Source organism: Triticum aestivum, chromosome 3A (genome assembly GCF_018294505.1).
Source record: "Triticum aestivum cultivar Chinese Spring chromosome 3A, IWGSC CS RefSeq v2.1, whole genome shotgun sequence".
Taxonomy (NCBI): domain Eukaryota; kingdom Viridiplantae; phylum Streptophyta; class Magnoliopsida; order Poales; family Poaceae; genus Triticum; species Triticum aestivum.
In genome coordinates this window covers 585,392,325-585,409,811 of record NC_057800.1, presented here as the reverse complement: position 1 = coordinate 585,409,811, position 17,487 = coordinate 585,392,325, and the positions used below count along the sequence as shown (strand labels likewise).

Genomic DNA, 17,487 nt, shown 5'->3' with positions numbered 1-17,487 from the left:
CTCCGGATCCACCTCGTTGTCGGAGCGGCTGCCGGAGCTCGACATTGGCCAGATTCGATCGGAATCGGTGAGGGGAGAGGAGAGGACGGAGCGCGAGAGGAGAATGGGTGAGATATGGTTTTGAATCAACGAGGCCTATGGGGTTTCTTGTGGGACATCCATGGGTCGGTGGTGGGCCGGGCTTGTCAGACGGACGCGACCGGACATGCCCGGGCCACCTATATCCGCCTCATATTTAGGTTGAATATAAAAAATGCCGGTCAGATCGAACATTTGAGACTTGTTTAAGACGTCCGTTTGAGATTGAAAAAACGTGACTGGACGACCCGTCCGAATGTAGGAGACAGATTTGAGCGGTGACCCCAAAAGAGGGCAGGAAAAGATCCCGATCGCAAAATAGCCGTGCCGATCGTACCCGCCGGCTTGATCACTCCCCTCCCCGGTCCAAAACAGGACGAGTCGGAGTACGACAACCGCCTCCCCCCCTCCCGCCACCCCCGTCTGAATTTTCCCCGGGCGTCCGGCCGACGTGGCGCGCCTTCCGTGCCGCACCTTCTTCCCGCCGCGCTGTACCTGTTGACCCGGCCGCCCCCCGCTGCACCCGGGCCCCACGCGCTGGCGCCCAGCCTGTCATCCACTTCCCTTCGCCCGTACCCTGGCCCCACCCGTCAGGCGGCACGGTATATAATCCCGGGACCCGACCCGCTCCGGCCTCCACGCACACCCGCTCCCGTCCCGCAAGCCTCGCTCGCCCTGATCCGATCCCCAAATCCCTCTTCGCCGTCGACGCCCCGAATCTCAGCTCCGGTGAGGCCGACCCATTAGCAGGGCGTGACCTCGGCGCGCCCGCCCTCCCTCCCGCCCGCCGCTCCCTCCTCTCCGCCCGCCGTCGTCCCGGTCGCCGGAACCCGACAAGTTGGATATCTAGGAGGCACCGCAGCGTTGCGGCGCCCACCGCGCGGACACCATGTCTGCGGCGCCAGCCGCGTACCCCACCACCAGCCTCCGCGCCGTCGCGTCCGGGAACTCCTTCTTCCCCTGCTCGCACCGCCTCAAGCTTTCCTCCTCGCATCGTTTTAGTAGTAGTAGTATTGGCAATCGTAGTAATTGCCTCTGACGTTTGCCTCCCCCTCGTCGCCCACGACCTTCGGTTCGATCCGCTCCTTGTGCTCGTCCTGAGGATTGTCCGGTTGTGAGGGCTAGGTGCTACATCTCTGCCTTCTGCGTTTGCGCGGGTTTGGTGTCTGTGTTCGATTTCGATCAGCAGGTCCGATCGAAAGAGATTTGGTCTGTTGGAGGTGGTGATTGCTGTCTCTCCAAGGAAAGAGGTATGGGAAATTTGCCTGGTCATTTTTTCTAGTATATGTGAAAATATGCCAGTTTACTCTTCTGGTGGAATTGCAAATGCAATGAAATTGTGTCCATATCAATGATGGAATTACGATTCTTTCGAATATTTATTGTCTTATGCAGTTATACTCGTTAATTATATCATGGAGTGAATGCTTTAGTTGCTTAATAAAATACTACTCGCTTGATCCATATTAATTTTCGCTGCTTTAGTACAACAATTAATATTTGGTTTACCTACTTTGCCAGAAATGTTGACTTAGATCGAATGAACTTAAATATGAGCAATATATGTGCACCTATTTCTATCGTATGGGCTTCTTAACTTCATCTAGTAATCTAGGGTGTGGTCCTTAAGAAGTCCTTTACTTGTTCTATTCTAATTTTTGTTTTTCCCTGCTAAGCAGGAAGTTGTCTTCTGAACTTCGGATTTAGCTTGTGGATGGGCGGACCTTTGGTAGACTGCAGTGCCGAAGGTGTGAGCAGCAGCTCATGTCTCAGCCGCAGCACCTGCGAAAAAGCAGGTTTTGAGCACAGCTCTTGTGCTCTACCTGAAGATGAAAAGTCTGAAGCTGGAATAGCATCTGTGAAAGATGATTTGGTTGTCAAGGAAATCAGTTTGGCTCTTGCTGAGGTGATGCGTGTCTATAATGACAATGATGATGAAGAGACAGATCTGAGTGAAGACTCTGACGAAAATGGGGATTCACTTTCTGTAGAATCAGATTCGGCTGATGATTTGGTTGATATTGACACTGAGGTGGTCACATCGTCAGCCTTAACTGCCGGGAATGCGTCTAAATCATCAACTGGAAATTCAGAGATTGGAAATTCCTCAACCAATGTAAGTATTTGATTGCAGTACACGCATGGACTCTTCCTAATCTGTCTTATCTTGCTAGCCAAAGCGTTTCTTCTTGTCATCTTTTTGCCAAAAAGATTGGCAATAGGCCAATAGCTATGCGGCTCCTCATATAAAAATGTGCTTTAAGTGTTGGACGCTTAGTTTTTAACATATTGACTCTTGCTTCTTAGAACATATTATTACCTGTTTAGAATTTCGGGTAGCTAAATGTAATTCTGCTCTTATGATTGGCTGCTCCTTTTTCTACCTGTTACGAGGTATCATAGCTTGTCATTGTATGGGTAAATTGATTGTGTTGATACGATCTTGTCATCTTCGATATTTGTTTGAATTGACCCAAGAATGATGTTGTTATTTTTTTCTACTCTTATTTCTTAATATATTTTTCATTCATTATTGTCCGACTGTTGCTCTGAATTCTGAAAATGAGTATGACCACATAGTGTTATTGCTTGTGTTAAATGTTCTGTCCTCTACTTGGATGGTGATTTGTAACATACTGTATATGCAGGGGACTGAACTGTTGGTTTCTGCAATGAAAGGAAGCCGTGCAAAGCGGGGAATTGTGACAAAGTTGAGTGTTTCATGGGCCCCTGACGTATATGATCCTCCTGTTACTTCTGACTCACACACAGTGAAGCCGCACCAGAGAAGTTCAAGGAAGAGCCACTACAAATACAAGCCCCCAAAGGGCAGCAGCAGCAGCAGCCGCACTAGCAGTGGCAGCAAAAAGGACAAGAAGCATTCTCACCACAGCAGCAGCAGCAGCAGTAAAAGAGATAAGAAACCTTCCCACCGCAGTAGCAATGGTGGCAGCAGCAGAACTGACACTAGTGATCCTCACCATCGGAAGGCATATGGCAGCAGCATTACCAGCAGAACTGATACTAGTGTTCCTGAATATCATAAGTTATCGCCGTGGCAGCCACCGGCTAGTGCCGCAGTGGAAGAAGCCATGCCCCCTGTACCTGTTCTGAAGGCCATGGAACAGATCAAGCGTAGCTCCAGCTGCTGCAAGGAGCCGCCGATAAGCATGAAGGCCATGGAACAGATCAAGCGTAGCTCCAGCTGCTGCAAGGAGCCACCGATAAGCATGCTATCACGCCAATTCGTGGCTGCCAAGTACAAAGGGATGTTTTCTTTCTTGAGTCAGAACCAACTTGCTTCTTGAGCATATGGCGGGGGCCTCCTGCGCTATTCACAGGCGCGCTTCTGGTTATCAGCAAAGCTTTCATGTTGGATGGTGTTTTGATCTGTGAACTTTTGTTTGGACATCAGTGGACATGGTTTTGAAAATTCTTTGGTTGACGTATGCACGACCTTGAGATTTTAACCTGTCTTTCCTTATTATTAAAATAAAAACTGTTTTGCTCATTTATTTATGTAATATATAAGCATGTTATGTGTGTAATTTCTGTAATAAGCATGCTATGCGTGTGCATTCTGTTTTCTGTTTTGAGTTTGGGCATTATTACATCAGTTAAGCTGATTCCTTCATGCCCTGCAAAAAAAGAGCCGATTCCTTCATGGATCAGATAATGACTGAAGTGAAGTAACACATGGAGGGATGTATGTAACCCATGGTAACAATGTATCTGTGGATGTAACCACTTCCCCAGTGTAAAATGAAATACACAACATTTCAGTAATCTTAGCTTCGGTTCTCGTCTGCTCTTGCTGCGCCAAGCTGTCATCTCTGACCGTCTCCATCCACATGAGAAGCTCAATCGTGCCGACATGAAAAGCTCAATCGTGCCGTCAAAGGCAAGTAATAAGGTTACGAACTTTTGATCGTTGCTTCCAGTTCCGGTCAACCGACGGCATGAGAGCTTTGGACCACGACATGTTCCTCCGCCACCTTTGCCTGGCAAACACGACATGTTCCTCGGTCACCTTTGCCTGGCAAACACGACATGTTCCAGTATGCCGACCTTGGGTAGCCCGAACAAGCCCGCTCTTGCACAGTGTTGGACCTTTGGGACCCCTGTTGCCTGCTGGGGCTGGGAGCACACCATGTGGAGGGTGTAGGACTGAGCATCATGGTGCCCCTGAAGTGGCCATATTGACATAAAGAAACAAGTAAACATTAATCAAACATTTAGGTGCATGTGCATCCAATGATAGTTCCAGATTTGACTTATAAATGGTGTAATGAGTAACGCAACCGGCCTTTATTAACGCAATGGACAGAGACATTTAAACAAGCCATGACAGCAATGCAGTCGCCTTCTCTCTCTCTCTCTTTTAGGTTGATACAACGTCCAGTCTATCACTAATGTAGCTTGTTTTCTAGTTAGATAATACAAGGCACTAGCACTGGAGATGCAGACGACAGGACGCAACATCGAATTCTGGTGAGAAGAGGAGTACCTCGACGATGTAAAATATGTTTCGGTAACATTGGAACCCCCGTGATATGCGAAGTCCCTTTCATCATTTCTGGAACAGTTTTCCATTGAAGGCATCACATCCCCAGGGCCTTGTATAATCAGATATAGGTGATTAAGTACGTTACGCAATCACCAAAAGTCCTAGCAAGAAAAAACTTTCGCCAATAAATCTATGGGAACGAACACGGCCCCTCAGAATGATTTCTTGGTCATATGATTTGCTTGTTATTTTTGTCACTTCAGGGCAATCTGGGCAAAATCTCAAGTTCTTTCACTATGCTCAACTTTTCCTCTTCACCAACATCAGGCTCGTGGTCAGACTGTACCCAGTCAGCTCCCGCACCAATCTTATCTCCTTGATTTCAGGGAGTGAACCATCACTCACCATAAAGAAGCGGGTAAACATTAACCAAACATTTTAAATGCCTAATGCATCCAATGGTAGTTTCAAAATTGACCAATATGTATAGATGGTGTAATCAGCGACGCAACCAATCTTCGATAATGCATGGACAGAGACATTTATAAAAGCTATGACAGCAATGCAGTCGCCTTTTCTTTTAGGTTGATACAACATCCACTCTATCATTAATGTAGCTTGTTTTCTGGTTAGATAACACTATGCACTAGCACTGGAGATGACAGGACGCAACATCTAGTTCTGGTAAAAAAACATTTACCTCAATGATATAAAGTTTATTCCAGTAACATCAGAACCCCAGGTATCTGCACAAGTCCCTTTCACCACTTCTAAACAAAATTCTTTTCAAGGTATCACATCTCCGGCTTTGGATAATCAAATGTCAGTGATTCAGTACGTTAAGCAATCACCAAAAGTCCTTGCAAGAACAATTTCCTCCAATAAACCTATGGAAACGTACACGGTCCCTGACAATGATTTCTCGGCCATATGATTTACTTATAATTTTTGTCACTTCATGGCAATCCGGACAAAATCTCAAGTTCTTTACCACCCGAATGACATGAGGTGCCTTTGTCTTCAGCAACCCATATGCGATGGCTAGCCTCTCACTATGCTCACAAAGTGCAATTTCTTTTTCCTCTTCACCAACATCATGTAGAACGGCTGCAGTCCAAGGCTTGTGGCCAGATCGTAGAACCTGGTCAGCTATTTCCCTCAGTACCACTCTTATCTCCTTTATTTCAGGGTGTGAACCATCACTCACCACAAATTTGTGCAGATAGCCATTTATTTCAATTGAACTACAGCCAGCAACGACAGTAACATTGTTGTCCTTCATCTTTTTCCTCATATACCTCACTCTGTCCCACTGGGAGTTCAACGCATACAAATTGGATAGGAGAACATAGTTCTCTGGATTCCGCGGTTCCAACTCAAAGAGCTTTTTAGAAGCCAATCCTACTATATCAGTTCTGTTCGAGCTTTGACTCGCCACAAGAAGATTCCTCCAAATTACTGAATTTGGTAAGATGGGCATGCCTGTAACAAATGAATAAGCTTCATCCAAAAGGCCAGAACGGCAGAGAAGGTCAACCATGCAACCATAGTTCTCCATTGAAGCTTTAATTCCCATTTCTTGCATAGTAGACCAATATCGCCGGCCATCATCAACTAACCCATTGTGAGCACAGGCTGACAACACACCTATAAAGGTGACATTATTGGGTCTAATCTGAAATATAAACATGAGAATTTAGGAAATAGCTATTATAATGGTTTGCAAAGACTGAGTGCTATGATGATTTCTTGCGAAATGAAGTAGAGAAGGGTTGTGGCATTCTTCCCCTAAAAGGTGCACATCCATCGATTCCCTCATCTATTGTAGTGCTCTGTTCAGAGACCAAGGAAGCTATTAGTTTGAGTTCCTGATTTCCCTGATGCCGACTAGATTGCTTACCGACTTGAGGGAGGGCAGTACAGAGCAGCAGCCTAGGGATAAACAGGAATTCAAGTTAGCTTTTCTGTTTTCTGAATTTTACCCATCTGAGAGTCCTAGTCTCGAAAGGGCGCCTTGGCCATACAGCCTTATCGAAGAACTGATCCAAAAGTTATGAGCCGACAGAAGGGGAAAGATAGCAGGTTTCAGAAAGGAAATATTCCAATGGTTACATTACCTCCATCCCGGTCAATGACGGGGATTTGTGAAGGTATCAAACTTAAGCTATCTATAGAATGACAAGTTTTGATGTAGCTTCACGTCTACCTACACCAAAGGGTTTCTATAGTATGCCGAACTAGTGACAGTACCAAATGGTCAATGCCTACCTCAAAGGTTTGCATCTATAGAGTTACGAATTGCCTACGGTGAGTGTTCCTTCTGCCCCAATGGTCTACCAAAACGGAAATGCCTTCCATAAGATGATGAAATCGTTTTTCTACCTTCTGCCTCTGAGGTTTCCCTTCTCTTCCAACATTCTTGAAACATGACAATCAAACTATTACATATGAAGGACAAGTCACAAGTAGATTCATTCCATCGCCAAAACTAGACCAGTAAACAATTGCATCGAATGTCAAGTATTGGGAAAGGTACAAGGTGTTTTGGCCACCCCTCAATTCAAGAGAAGAGTACTGATTGAATCAAGAAGAAAATCCCTGTTCCTATCTTTTTACTTGAATGATTAAATGGAAAGTAGTGGCATCCTATTACCCTAAAGGGTAAGTTGTGTTGAAGTCAGTCAAAGGCTGAACTACAGTTGCCCTTTCATTCACCTAGAATTTTTGCTTGCTCTTAGGGTGGACCACATCAGAGGTATTGGAACTACGTTTCACATATCCTTTTTTTTTCTTAGGAAATACTACGATCCAGTAGCTATAAATAGAAAGCAGAACCTCCTAATGTCTATGCATAGAAAGAAGGAGTCCAAGGACCGATTCATAGACTGTGCTAACTCCATGCGTAGCTTAGGAGATGGATGGGGGAAAAGGCGTCATAGGAAGGAATGATCCAATACATCCAGATAGCCAAGAAAAGACACTTCTCTCGATTGGTCTCCGTCCTCCCGTACCTCCTAAAACAACGGTAGTTTGCTTCTTTTCGTTGAATTGTACCTAGCCCAAGCGCTTATCTATTTAGTACTTTCGAGTATCACGCAACAACTTTGAGTAAGAAAGCAACTTGACATTATGATCCCCGAGAAGAGGATTCATATTATAGTAGGTTTATTTTCCACTTCTAGGTCCCATCCTTTTTTTCGGGAAATAGTTTCTTTCATTTTCCCATCGGCCTAGAATTGCCTTTCCTTCTCCTTTTGATTCTCGTATTATTATTACTTTGGTTACTTAATAGGGGGATGATTCATCGTGTAACCCGTCTCCCCAACAAGTAATAATAACCCATTCCCCCAACGAAGAAGCCAAAGAAATAATAATGATACAAAAATCAAAAGGAGCAGCAAAGAATAGTCAAAAAAAGGAGAATCAAAGGCAATTCTAGGCCGATGAGAAAATGAAAAAAATTCCAAAAAAATATGGAACTTGGAAATGTAAAACAAACCTACTATAATATGAATCCTCTTCCCGGGAATCATAATGCCAAGTTGCTTTCTTACTCGAAAGCTGTTGCGCGGTACTCGAAAGTACTAAACAAATAGGCGCTTGGTCCAGGTACAATTGAATGAAAAGAAGCAAATTACTGTTGTTTTAGGAGGTATGGGAGGGCAGAGACAGATCGAGAAAAGCGTCTTTTCTTGGCTATCCGGATTTATTGCATCATTCCTTCCTGTGACGCCTTTTCCCCCATCCATCTCCTACACTATGCATGAAGTTAGCACAGTCAATGACTCGGTCCTGGGACTCCTTCCTATGTATAGACATAAGGAGGTTCTGCTTTCTATTTATAGCTACTGGATCATAGCATATCATAAGAAAAAAGGATATGCGAAACGTAGCTCCAATACCTCTGATGTGGTCCACCCTAAGAGCAAGCCAAAATTCTAGGTGAATGAAAGGGTAACTGCACTTCAACCTTTGATTGACTTGAACACAACTTACCCTTTAGAGTAATAGGATGCCACTACTTTCCCTTTAATCACTCAAGTTGGATAAAAAGATAGGAACAAGGAATTTTTTTTCTTGATCCAATTTACTCTTTCTCCGGAATTGAGGGTGGCCAAAACACCTTGTACCTTTCCCAATACTTGACCTTGGATGCAATTTTAGTGGTCTAATTTTGACGATGGAATGAATCTACTTTTGATTTGTCCTCCATATGCAATAGTTTGATTGTCAGATTCAAGAATGCTGGAAGAGAAGGGAAACCTCAGAGGCAGAAGGTAGAAAAGCAATTTCATCATCTTATGGAAGACATTTCAGTTTTGGTAGACCATTGGGCAGAAGGAACATTCACCGTAGGCAGTTCGTAACTCTATAGATGCAAACTTTTGAGGTAGGCATTGACCATCAGATACTGTTTATAGAAACCCTTTGGTATAGGTAGGCGTGAAGCTACATAAAAAATTGCCATCCTATAAATAGCTTAAGTTTGATACCTTCACAAATCCCCATCGTTGACTGGGATGGAGGTAATCTAACCATTGGAATATTTCCTTTCTGAAACCTGCTATCTTTCCCTTCTATTGGCCCACAACTTTTGGATCAATTCTTTGATAAGGCTGGATGGTCAAGGCGCCCTTTCGAGACTAGGACTCTCAGGCGGCTAAGATTCGGAAAAGAGAAAAGCTAACCTGAATTCCTGCTTATCCCTAGGCTGCTGCTCTATACTGCCTTCCCTCAAGTCGGTATCTTCTTCCATCATGAAAGTCGGTAAGCAATAGTCTGCAACAGGGAAATCAGGGACTCAAACTAATAGCTTCCTTGGTCTCTGAACAGAGCATTGCACTAGATGAGGGAACGATGGATGCACCTTTTAGGGGGGAAATGCCACAACCTTGGAAAATATCTTGTATAGAATCGATGGACAGACCCCTATTATGAACCAAGCTTTATGTGGAACAGTTTTACAGTCTTGGCAAATATCTTGTATATAATTACTTAAGTGCAGTCATCATCAAGAATCATGAGTCAGGTTTATGGTAGCACATTACAAATCTGAAGCTAAACAAAGATGAACTGTCAGTGCATTTCTCCCGTGCAGATTAATGCATATAGCCAGGTTATCACGAAAAGTTGACCGGGTAAACAGAACTATAAACACATCAGTGCAACATTTACCTTAAGCTGGAGCATTCTTGAGAAAAGGCCCAACGCATCCTCTGCAAGCCCATGCATCGCCAGTCCAACTATCATTGCACTCCATGCCTTGGTATCCCTCTCCACCATCGCATCAAAAACCAACCTTGCCCGCTCTATCAGACCGCACTTTGCATACATGTCAATCAACGCGGTGCTCAGCTCAAGATCAACCGTGATCCCCTTCCTGTCTATAAAAGCATGCACCCACCTGCCCAAATCAAGAGCGCCCGCCTTGGCGCATGCCGAGATTACACTAACCATTGTGACCTCATCTGGGTGCACCCCAGCAGCCTGCATGTCCCGAAACAGGTCCAACGCTTCGTTAACCATCCCCACTCTGGAGTACCCGCCGATCATGGAGCTCCACGCGACCAGATTTCTGTCCTCGGCCATGCCATCAAACACGCTCCTGGCCAGCGCAACCTCCTCACACCTGGCATAGAGGTTAAGCAGCCCGGTCTGCACGTAGGGGCTCGGTTCCAGCCCCTGGCGGAAGGCCTGCGAGTGCAGCTGCAGGCCCTCACCAAGAGCCGGCACCGCGGCGCACGCCTTGAGCGCGAACGCGACCGTGAAGCTGTTGGGGGGCGGGGAGCCCGCGCGCAGCATGCGGCGGTAGAGCAGGAAGGCGTCCGCGGTGGGGTTGGTGGGGGTGGCGAGCGCGCGGATGAGGGAGTTGTAGCAGAAGGCGGTTGGCTCGGGGATTTGGTCGAACAGGCTGCGCGCGTACGAGGCCGCCGCGGCGGTCGTGGCGGAGGCGGCGCAGGAGGCGAGCAGCTTGGAGAGCGCGAAGGCGTAGGTGAGGCGCGGGAGGCGGAGCCTGAGCAGGCGCGCGTGGGCGCCGCGGAGCGCGCGGAGGCTGCGGCATTGGCGGACCAGCGACACGACGTGGTCTTCAAGGAGGTGGCGCGGGAGCGTGGCGGCCTCGGGCGGTTTGAGCTGGTGATGCATGCGGGGAAAATGGATCCTCCCCCAAAAGAGCGAGCGAGCTTTTTCTTTTCTTCTCACGATGCGTGCGCCGGCGTGGTGAGCTTGCTCTGATGGACTGGGCCGGCGGTTGATCACATGTCGTGGTTGGTCCGGGTCACATATTGTCTATCCCGTTTTTTTGTGATTTATTATAGGGAAAAACGGTGAATTCCGATGCTTCCCGGACGAGGAGTATGGACCGATGGAGCTTACTAAAATGATTGAAGATGGGTTCTTTGATTTGTCAGATTCGGACGAAGAAGTGAATATGATCATGCTCATGAGCATATAAGAGGAAATCGACCGGCAAGTGAAGCATATTCTCAATTTTAAGGGCTCAATCAAAGGGAGAAAAATGATCAATCGGGATAGGTCTGCCATCCGCCCGCTATATAAACTTCAAGCATGACAATAGCCGCATCCAACCTCCTTCGATACCTATCTCCTCTCAGCACCACACCCCCATGGCCTCCTCGACCTCCAAAGCCCTCTGGGATAGCCTCTCGTCTGAGCAAAAGAAGGAGATCGTCGCCATTGTAGCCGGCTAGCACGCTGACAGATGGACGAGCTCACCGGAGGTCAGTGCCGCGGACACCCCAATGAAAGAGAAGGCTGACGACGAGCCGGCACCACTGTTCTCATCGGCCAATGCCAGCATCACCATGCGTGAGGCATGTGCTCACTACACTGAGATGTTGTTAGAAGAGCAGTGGGTCGCGTTCCGGCAGGTGCAGGCCGACTAGGCCTACAACATCCGCCTCCTCGGCGAGCACCGGCGCGCGGGGGAGCAACTCGCCACCGACACGGTCATTGTGCCAGACGTGGATGTGGGCGAGTCCAATCCTTCTGCACCGCCTGTGAAATCCACCATGGCCGCTGGTGGTACCATGTCCATCAAGCGGAGTTAGAAAACCACCTTCAAGGAGATTGACAAGGCGGCGAATGAGGTGAATGGCAAGGACAAGGACGAGGATGACGTCGCCACCTCCTTCGCGCACCGCGGCCATGAGGACGATGTCGGCACATCCGCGGGCAGCGCTGGCAGCGAGAAAGAGTAGAGCATGGGAGGCGACCGATGCTCGGCCCTCGAGGAGAGGCCACCACTCCTCCCCTTTCGTTAAAGCCAAACTTAGCGGGCTCATCATCGTTGGCTGATTAGCTGTAAGTAGGCTGCGGAGGCGGAGCTTCTTTTTTCGAGGCTCACTGCCCACTGGACATGAGAAACGGGAGGCTGCGGAGGCGGAGCTTCTTTTTTCGAGGCTCACTGCCCACTGGACATGAGAAAACGGGCGCCGCGGTCATGCTAGGATTAGAGTACAATTTAGATGAAATATGTCAAAATATAATGAATTTGCTCCGGTTTAGATGAAAAGCTTCTGGTTTTATGTAAAAAATATCCAAGTATGAATGAATATCGTCCGGGTTGTTTAAATATGCATCAAATTTGTTCACTTTTATTAAAATTCTTCAAAAACATAACCGGAGATTTGCGGCTACGGTTGGATGTGGTGTCCAGTTTAGGGATCAGCGTTGAAGATACCCTAAGAGATCATCCATTGTACATAAACTTTATTACCTTCTCCAAATTGCATGGCAGAATTAAGATAAAACGGCCATATCAACCATTATACATGCACTAATGAGTCGATTTCAGCATACCAATATTTCTAACAATATGCTACAAAGACCGTGTGGCTTTTCATTTCAAGAGCGCCCACGGATATAAATACATTCTTTTACGTAGTATGAGCAGTAAATAATATCATATACACGCAAACGAGATGACGTCATTGACAAGCAAACCTATTCCTAAAACTCGAAAATGCATTGCTTACAAACCTAGCGTCCAAATCAAATTCTGCTTTCACCTTTTTCCCCGAAAAGCAAGTTTCTAAACTAAATCCGACATGATGTTTCTACATAGACACATTCCGTTGAGAAATTTTGAGAAAAACTAAATCCCACATGATGTTTCTTGCATTTGAATGTTTCTCGTCGTGCAGAGACACATTCCGCTGGATATTCTTGAAAAGCAACTATCGTGTTGAAAAACAAGATTTAGTATAAACCTGTCACAAACTATATATATAGGCTTGCTAAACTAATCCTGAGCGTGTTCTAATTATAGTGCGCTCCGACCCGCCCTTTGATATAACAGAATAAATTCGTGTGAGATCTAATTTTGAAAATCTCATCACGAGGAACACAATGATAAAAGGGATTTCTATTTGAATGCTCGCTTCACTGTTGATTTTAACATGTGAACTAGGATGGGGACCACGTCTGCTTGTAGAGAAATAGAAGTGGGGTATGCGTTGTCTAGAGGAGTCCATATTTCTTTCCAAGGGAATGTATAAATGAGTGAAAAAATTCCCCAAATCCCAAATTCCCGAATCCCCTGCCGCCGACCATCGACTCTTCCATCATCGCCATTGCCAACCGCCGTGTCCATCCTCGCCATCGCTTACCTCTCCACATCCATCCTCACCATGTCTACCTCGAGCTCGATCTGCTCAGGTCTCCGCCATTGGGAATTTGGGGTGCCTCTCGTCGGATGCCCTGGCTATGGCATTGCTAGTGAAGTTCTATGTTTTGACTCTGGACGACCATGTCAGGTGGGTGATCTACAAGTTTGCCAAACATGGTGCAAGTCCCTAGCGACGTGCTTTGTTTGAATTGAAGGAATTTGCTCCGTGTCCTGCAGGAAAATCGATATTTTTCATTTTTTGGTTGATAACATACATGTAATTTCTGGCACTAGGAGTTGGAGCATGTGGGTTATCTGGTTGATCACGAGATCCTCGTTGGTAATGACGTGGTTGATGCACTAAGCACAATAGAGGAGAAAAGAGAAGAGAAGAGCTTCAGCGTGCAAGAGATGAGAAGGGAATGAATGTAACTAGCAACAAAGGAAATGGAGGTACCAGAGGAAATGGTATCCAATCAGAGAAAATTTTGGGCATGCAGCTACCATGACTAAGCACATGGCAATTGCATTGTTGGGTTTAGGGAGAGAAATCCTTGTGGTGACGAAGTTGATAATGGCAAGTGTCATGGTGTTGTGTGCATTCTTACTTCTGGCAAAATAATGCCCTAGTTGTAAGTGATGATGGCAAGTGTGCTTTGGGATCTTATCTTTTGCTAAGACTATGTAGTGATGAACAAGATTAAGTTGCAAAGTTGCAAGTGTGCTTTGGCGCGTATGAACAAGTGTGTTTGCATTTGCCTCTTCTTTCTTCTCAATGCAGGCTCTGCTTTTGTTACTAGTGCTTCAACTGATCTTGATACGTCTTCAACGTATCTATAATTTTTTTGTTTCATGCTGTTATATTATCAATTTTGAATGTTTTATAATTATTTTATATCATTTTTTTTGTACTAACCTATTGACATAGTGCCAAGTGTCAGTTGTTGTTTTTTGCCTGTTTTTTTTACATCGTAGATAATCAATACCAAACGGAGTCCAAATGAAGTGAAACTTTTTGTGCATTTTTTGGACCAGAAGATAACCAATGGGTCGAAGAAGCACCTGGGGGCTGCTTCGAGGGGAGCACAACCCACCAGGGCGCGCCTGGAGGCCCAGGCGCGCCCCGGTGGGTTGTGCCCACCTCGGGTGCCCCCCCCGGACCGCCTCTTTACTCTATAAATACCCCAATATTCCAAAAACCCTAGGGGAGTCGACGAAAATCAATTCCAGCCGCCGCAAAGTCCAGAACCACCAGATCCAATCTAGACACCATCACAGAGGGGTTCATCACTTTCATTGGTGCCTCTCCGATGATATGTGAGTAGTTCTTTGTAGACCTTTGGGTCCGTAGTTAGTAGCTAAATGGTTTCCTCTCTCTCGTTTGATTCTCAATACAATGGTCTCTTGGAGATCCATATGATGTAACTCTTTTGTTGTGTGTTTTTTGGGATCTGATGAACTTTGAGTTTATAATCAGATCTATCCCTTTTTATCCATGAAAGTTATTTGAGTTTCTTTGATCTCTTATATGCATGATTGCTTATAGCCTCGTATTTCTTCTTCGATATTTGGGTTTTGTTTGGCCAACTTGATCTATTTATCTTGCAATGGAAAGAAGTGCTTTGTAGTGGGTTCGATCTGACGGTACTTTATCCCAGTGACAGAAGGGGAACCGATACGTATGTATCGCTGCTACTATGCATAAAATGATAGGGTCTATTTCTACATAAATAGATCTTGTCTACATCATCTCATCATTCTTATTGCATTACTATGTTTCTCCATGAACTTAATACACTAGATGCATGCTGGATAGCGGTCGGTGTGTGGAGTAATAGCAGTAGATGCAGGCAGGAGTCGATCTACTAATCTTGGACGTGATGCCTATATAATGATCATTGCATGGATATCGTCATGATTATTTGAAGTTCTATCAATTGCCCAATAGTAATTCGTTTACCCACCGTTTGCTATTTTTCTCGAGAGAAGCCACTAGTGAAACCTACGGCCCCCGGGTCTCTTTATCATATTATTTGCCTTTGCGGTCTATTTTATTTGCCTTTTATTTTAAGATCTATTAAATCAAAAATACAAAAAATACCTTACTGCAATTTATTCTTATTTATTTTATTAGGCTTTTGATCTATCAATCTACTACAATTTATTCACGTCCGTTTGCCAATTTCTGGGGCCGTTACCCGAAAGGGATTGACAGCCCCTTTAATACGTCGGGTTGCAAGTATTTGTTATTTGTCTGCAGGTGCCGTTTATGTGTTGTTGCTTGGTTCTCTTACTGGTTTGATAACCTTGGTTTCATCACTGAGGGAAATACCTACCGTCGCTGTGCTGCATCATCACTTCCTCTTTGGGGAAATACCGATGTAGCTTCAAGCCGCATCAGATCTCTTCTCATTCTCTTCTTGCAATGATGCCCTTTTTGAAGATATACCTTTGCCTTCACCTCTTCTGTTATTCTCAATGCAACCTCTGCTTTTGTTACTAGTGCGTCAAGTGATCTCTTCTCCTTCTCTTCTTGCAGTGATGCTCTTTTTGCAGATATAGCATCTGTCTTTGAAGCTATTTCTGATATTTCTTCTTGAGCTATTACTATCCGGGTGAAGCGGGGACATGAGGTATTGAGGTGACAAAAGCTATGTCAATCCTTGAGACTCCGCGGACCTTGGATAGGGGAATAACGGAGACCGCCAATCGGCCACGTCCATGAGGAGACCCTTAATCATAGTTGCCGTAACATGAATGTGGGGAGGAACAGTGGTGACGTGTGTGATATGTGGCCGCTACATGTATGCACGTATTTTGCACTTGACTCCGCCCACTTATAAAAACATACTGGATTGTGTAGGGATTTAAAGGTTTTTAGGGGAATGGTAACATTGCCAAGTGCTACTCCACAAATAGAAAGAACTGATAACTCTGAAGTTAGAACATAGTGTGGAGAGTTAGAACATGTAAGATGTCTTACATAGCAAACTCTGAAGTTTCTTCATATATCCTTCCCGCACCCATAGTCACCCACCTCTTTGTCGATTCTTTCTTGTCTTAGCTACCTCCCTTGTTTCCACCTCGCTGGTGGTCATCACTCTCCTCCTCTTGTTTTCTCCTCCCACAACTCACCCCCTCTAGTTACGTCCTTCTACCACTGCTGAAATCCTCCTGGTCCAATGACAAATGAATATTTAGTCCCTAAGACCAAGGACAAATGTTCAATCCTAGTTTTCTCTTTTCTTTCATATATGACATCCTTCCGCCCTATCATGTATGTTGTCAATGTTAGGGAATGCACCTTTGCATAACGAACGTTGTCTTTTCTAGCATCCTTTCCCACATTCGAAATCATATAGCAAAAAATAAATTATGTGGCATAAGGAAAAGAAAAGGAGAAAAATATATATTATAGGCCATTCTTTTTATCATAATATACCATGAAGCAATATCTATGTACTTCTACGCAGACTAACCGCTTGATTCTATAAACTTTGTGTGAATTCTTTTCTGGCGGAATGTTTTCTATTTAATATTTTGCACCCTAGAAATTTCTACTTGCTTACAACTATGATAGACAGTTGTACTAGGTCTGAAAACCAGCCAATATATTTGTTAGATGACAAACTATTATATCTTTCACTCAGGATATTTAAGGACACTAAAATGGACCATGTCACATACATATACACCATAAATTCTTTGAGTGACAAAGCATAATTTATATGTGCGTGCCATTTTTTATCGTCCAAAATATACGGCTAGGTTTAGTGGATAATTTTTAAGATATAACGTCTAAAAAATAATATAAAAACTTTTGTAGTATGAAGTTCGAATTGAGTAGAAGTGTTTTTGCAATGATAGAGATCAAAATTGTATAACAAGTAATTATGTGGCTAATATTTTAGTGAAATTAAATTGTCACTCACTCTGCTAAATTTTTAATATTACATATTTTGCTATGAAGTAAAAAAGTTTAGCATAAACAGAAGACCACTCATTTTAGTTTATCTAGAGTCGAGGATTGTTTGAAAAATGTTTTGAGCTATTGCACTCTATATATTTTTATACGGTTTCATCTATTATTTTATTTTATATCCACTTTTGATCACTTGTGGTGAAAGAAACGGAAATCGCGCAACATGCCCACAAATTTGAGATTGGGAATCAAACCCTAAAGGTTAGTATGACAACACAACTCTATGACCCATTTGTATTGTTTTTTAGTAACTCCTCATTCAGTTTTTGCAACAACAACAAAATGAATTGT

At 44.6% G+C, this 17,487-nt stretch overlaps 2 protein-coding genes across 2 annotated transcripts; one reads left to right on the top strand and one right to left on the bottom strand.

The window, feature by feature from the left end:
• The first annotated feature begins 730 nt into the window (after window positions 1-730).
• On the top strand, window positions 731-3,864 carry LOC123062393 (uncharacterized serine-rich protein C215.13). The gene is made up of 3 exons (XM_044485885.1): window positions 731-1,328; window positions 1,758-2,194; window positions 2,727-3,864. Exons 2-3 carry the CDS (start codon window positions 1,793-1,795, stop codon window positions 3,384-3,386), a joined length of 1,062 nt encoding a protein of 353 aa, XP_044341820.1. The 5' UTR covers window positions 731-1,328; window positions 1,758-1,792; the 3' UTR covers window positions 3,387-3,864.
• Window positions 3,865-5,412: 1,548 nt separating this feature from the next.
• On the bottom strand, window positions 5,413-10,872 carry LOC123062392 (pentatricopeptide repeat-containing protein At2g02980, chloroplastic). Its single transcript, XM_044485884.1, has 2 exons — window positions 9,761-10,872; window positions 5,413-6,260 (listed from the first exon to the last, which is right to left on the bottom strand). Exons 1-2 carry the CDS (start codon window positions 10,727-10,729, stop codon window positions 5,433-5,435), a joined length of 1,797 nt encoding a protein of 598 aa, XP_044341819.1. The 5' UTR covers window positions 10,730-10,872; the 3' UTR covers window positions 5,413-5,432.
• Between the last annotated feature and the right edge of the window lie 6,615 nt (window positions 10,873-17,487).

What these genes read in the sequence shown, in the direction of transcription:
- LOC123062392 (XM_044485884.1), bottom strand. Translation starts at nt 10,729, where the DNA reads ATGCATCACCAGCTCAAACCGCCCGAGGCCGCCACGCTCCCGCGCCAC. An exon ending in CAAGAATGCTCCAGCTTAAG is followed by an intron (nt 6,261 to 9,760) that starts GTAAATGTTGCA and finishes TTTATATTTCAG; the next exon opens with ATTAGACCCAATAATGTCAC.
- LOC123062393 (XM_044485885.1), top strand. Translation starts at nt 1,793, where the DNA reads ATGGGCGGACCTTTGGTAGACTGCAGTGCCGAAGGTGTGAGCAGCAGC. An exon ending in TTGGAAATTCCTCAACCAAT is followed by an intron (nt 2,195 to 2,726) that starts GTAAGTATTTGA and finishes CTGTATATGCAG; the next exon opens with GGGACTGAACTGTTGGTTTC.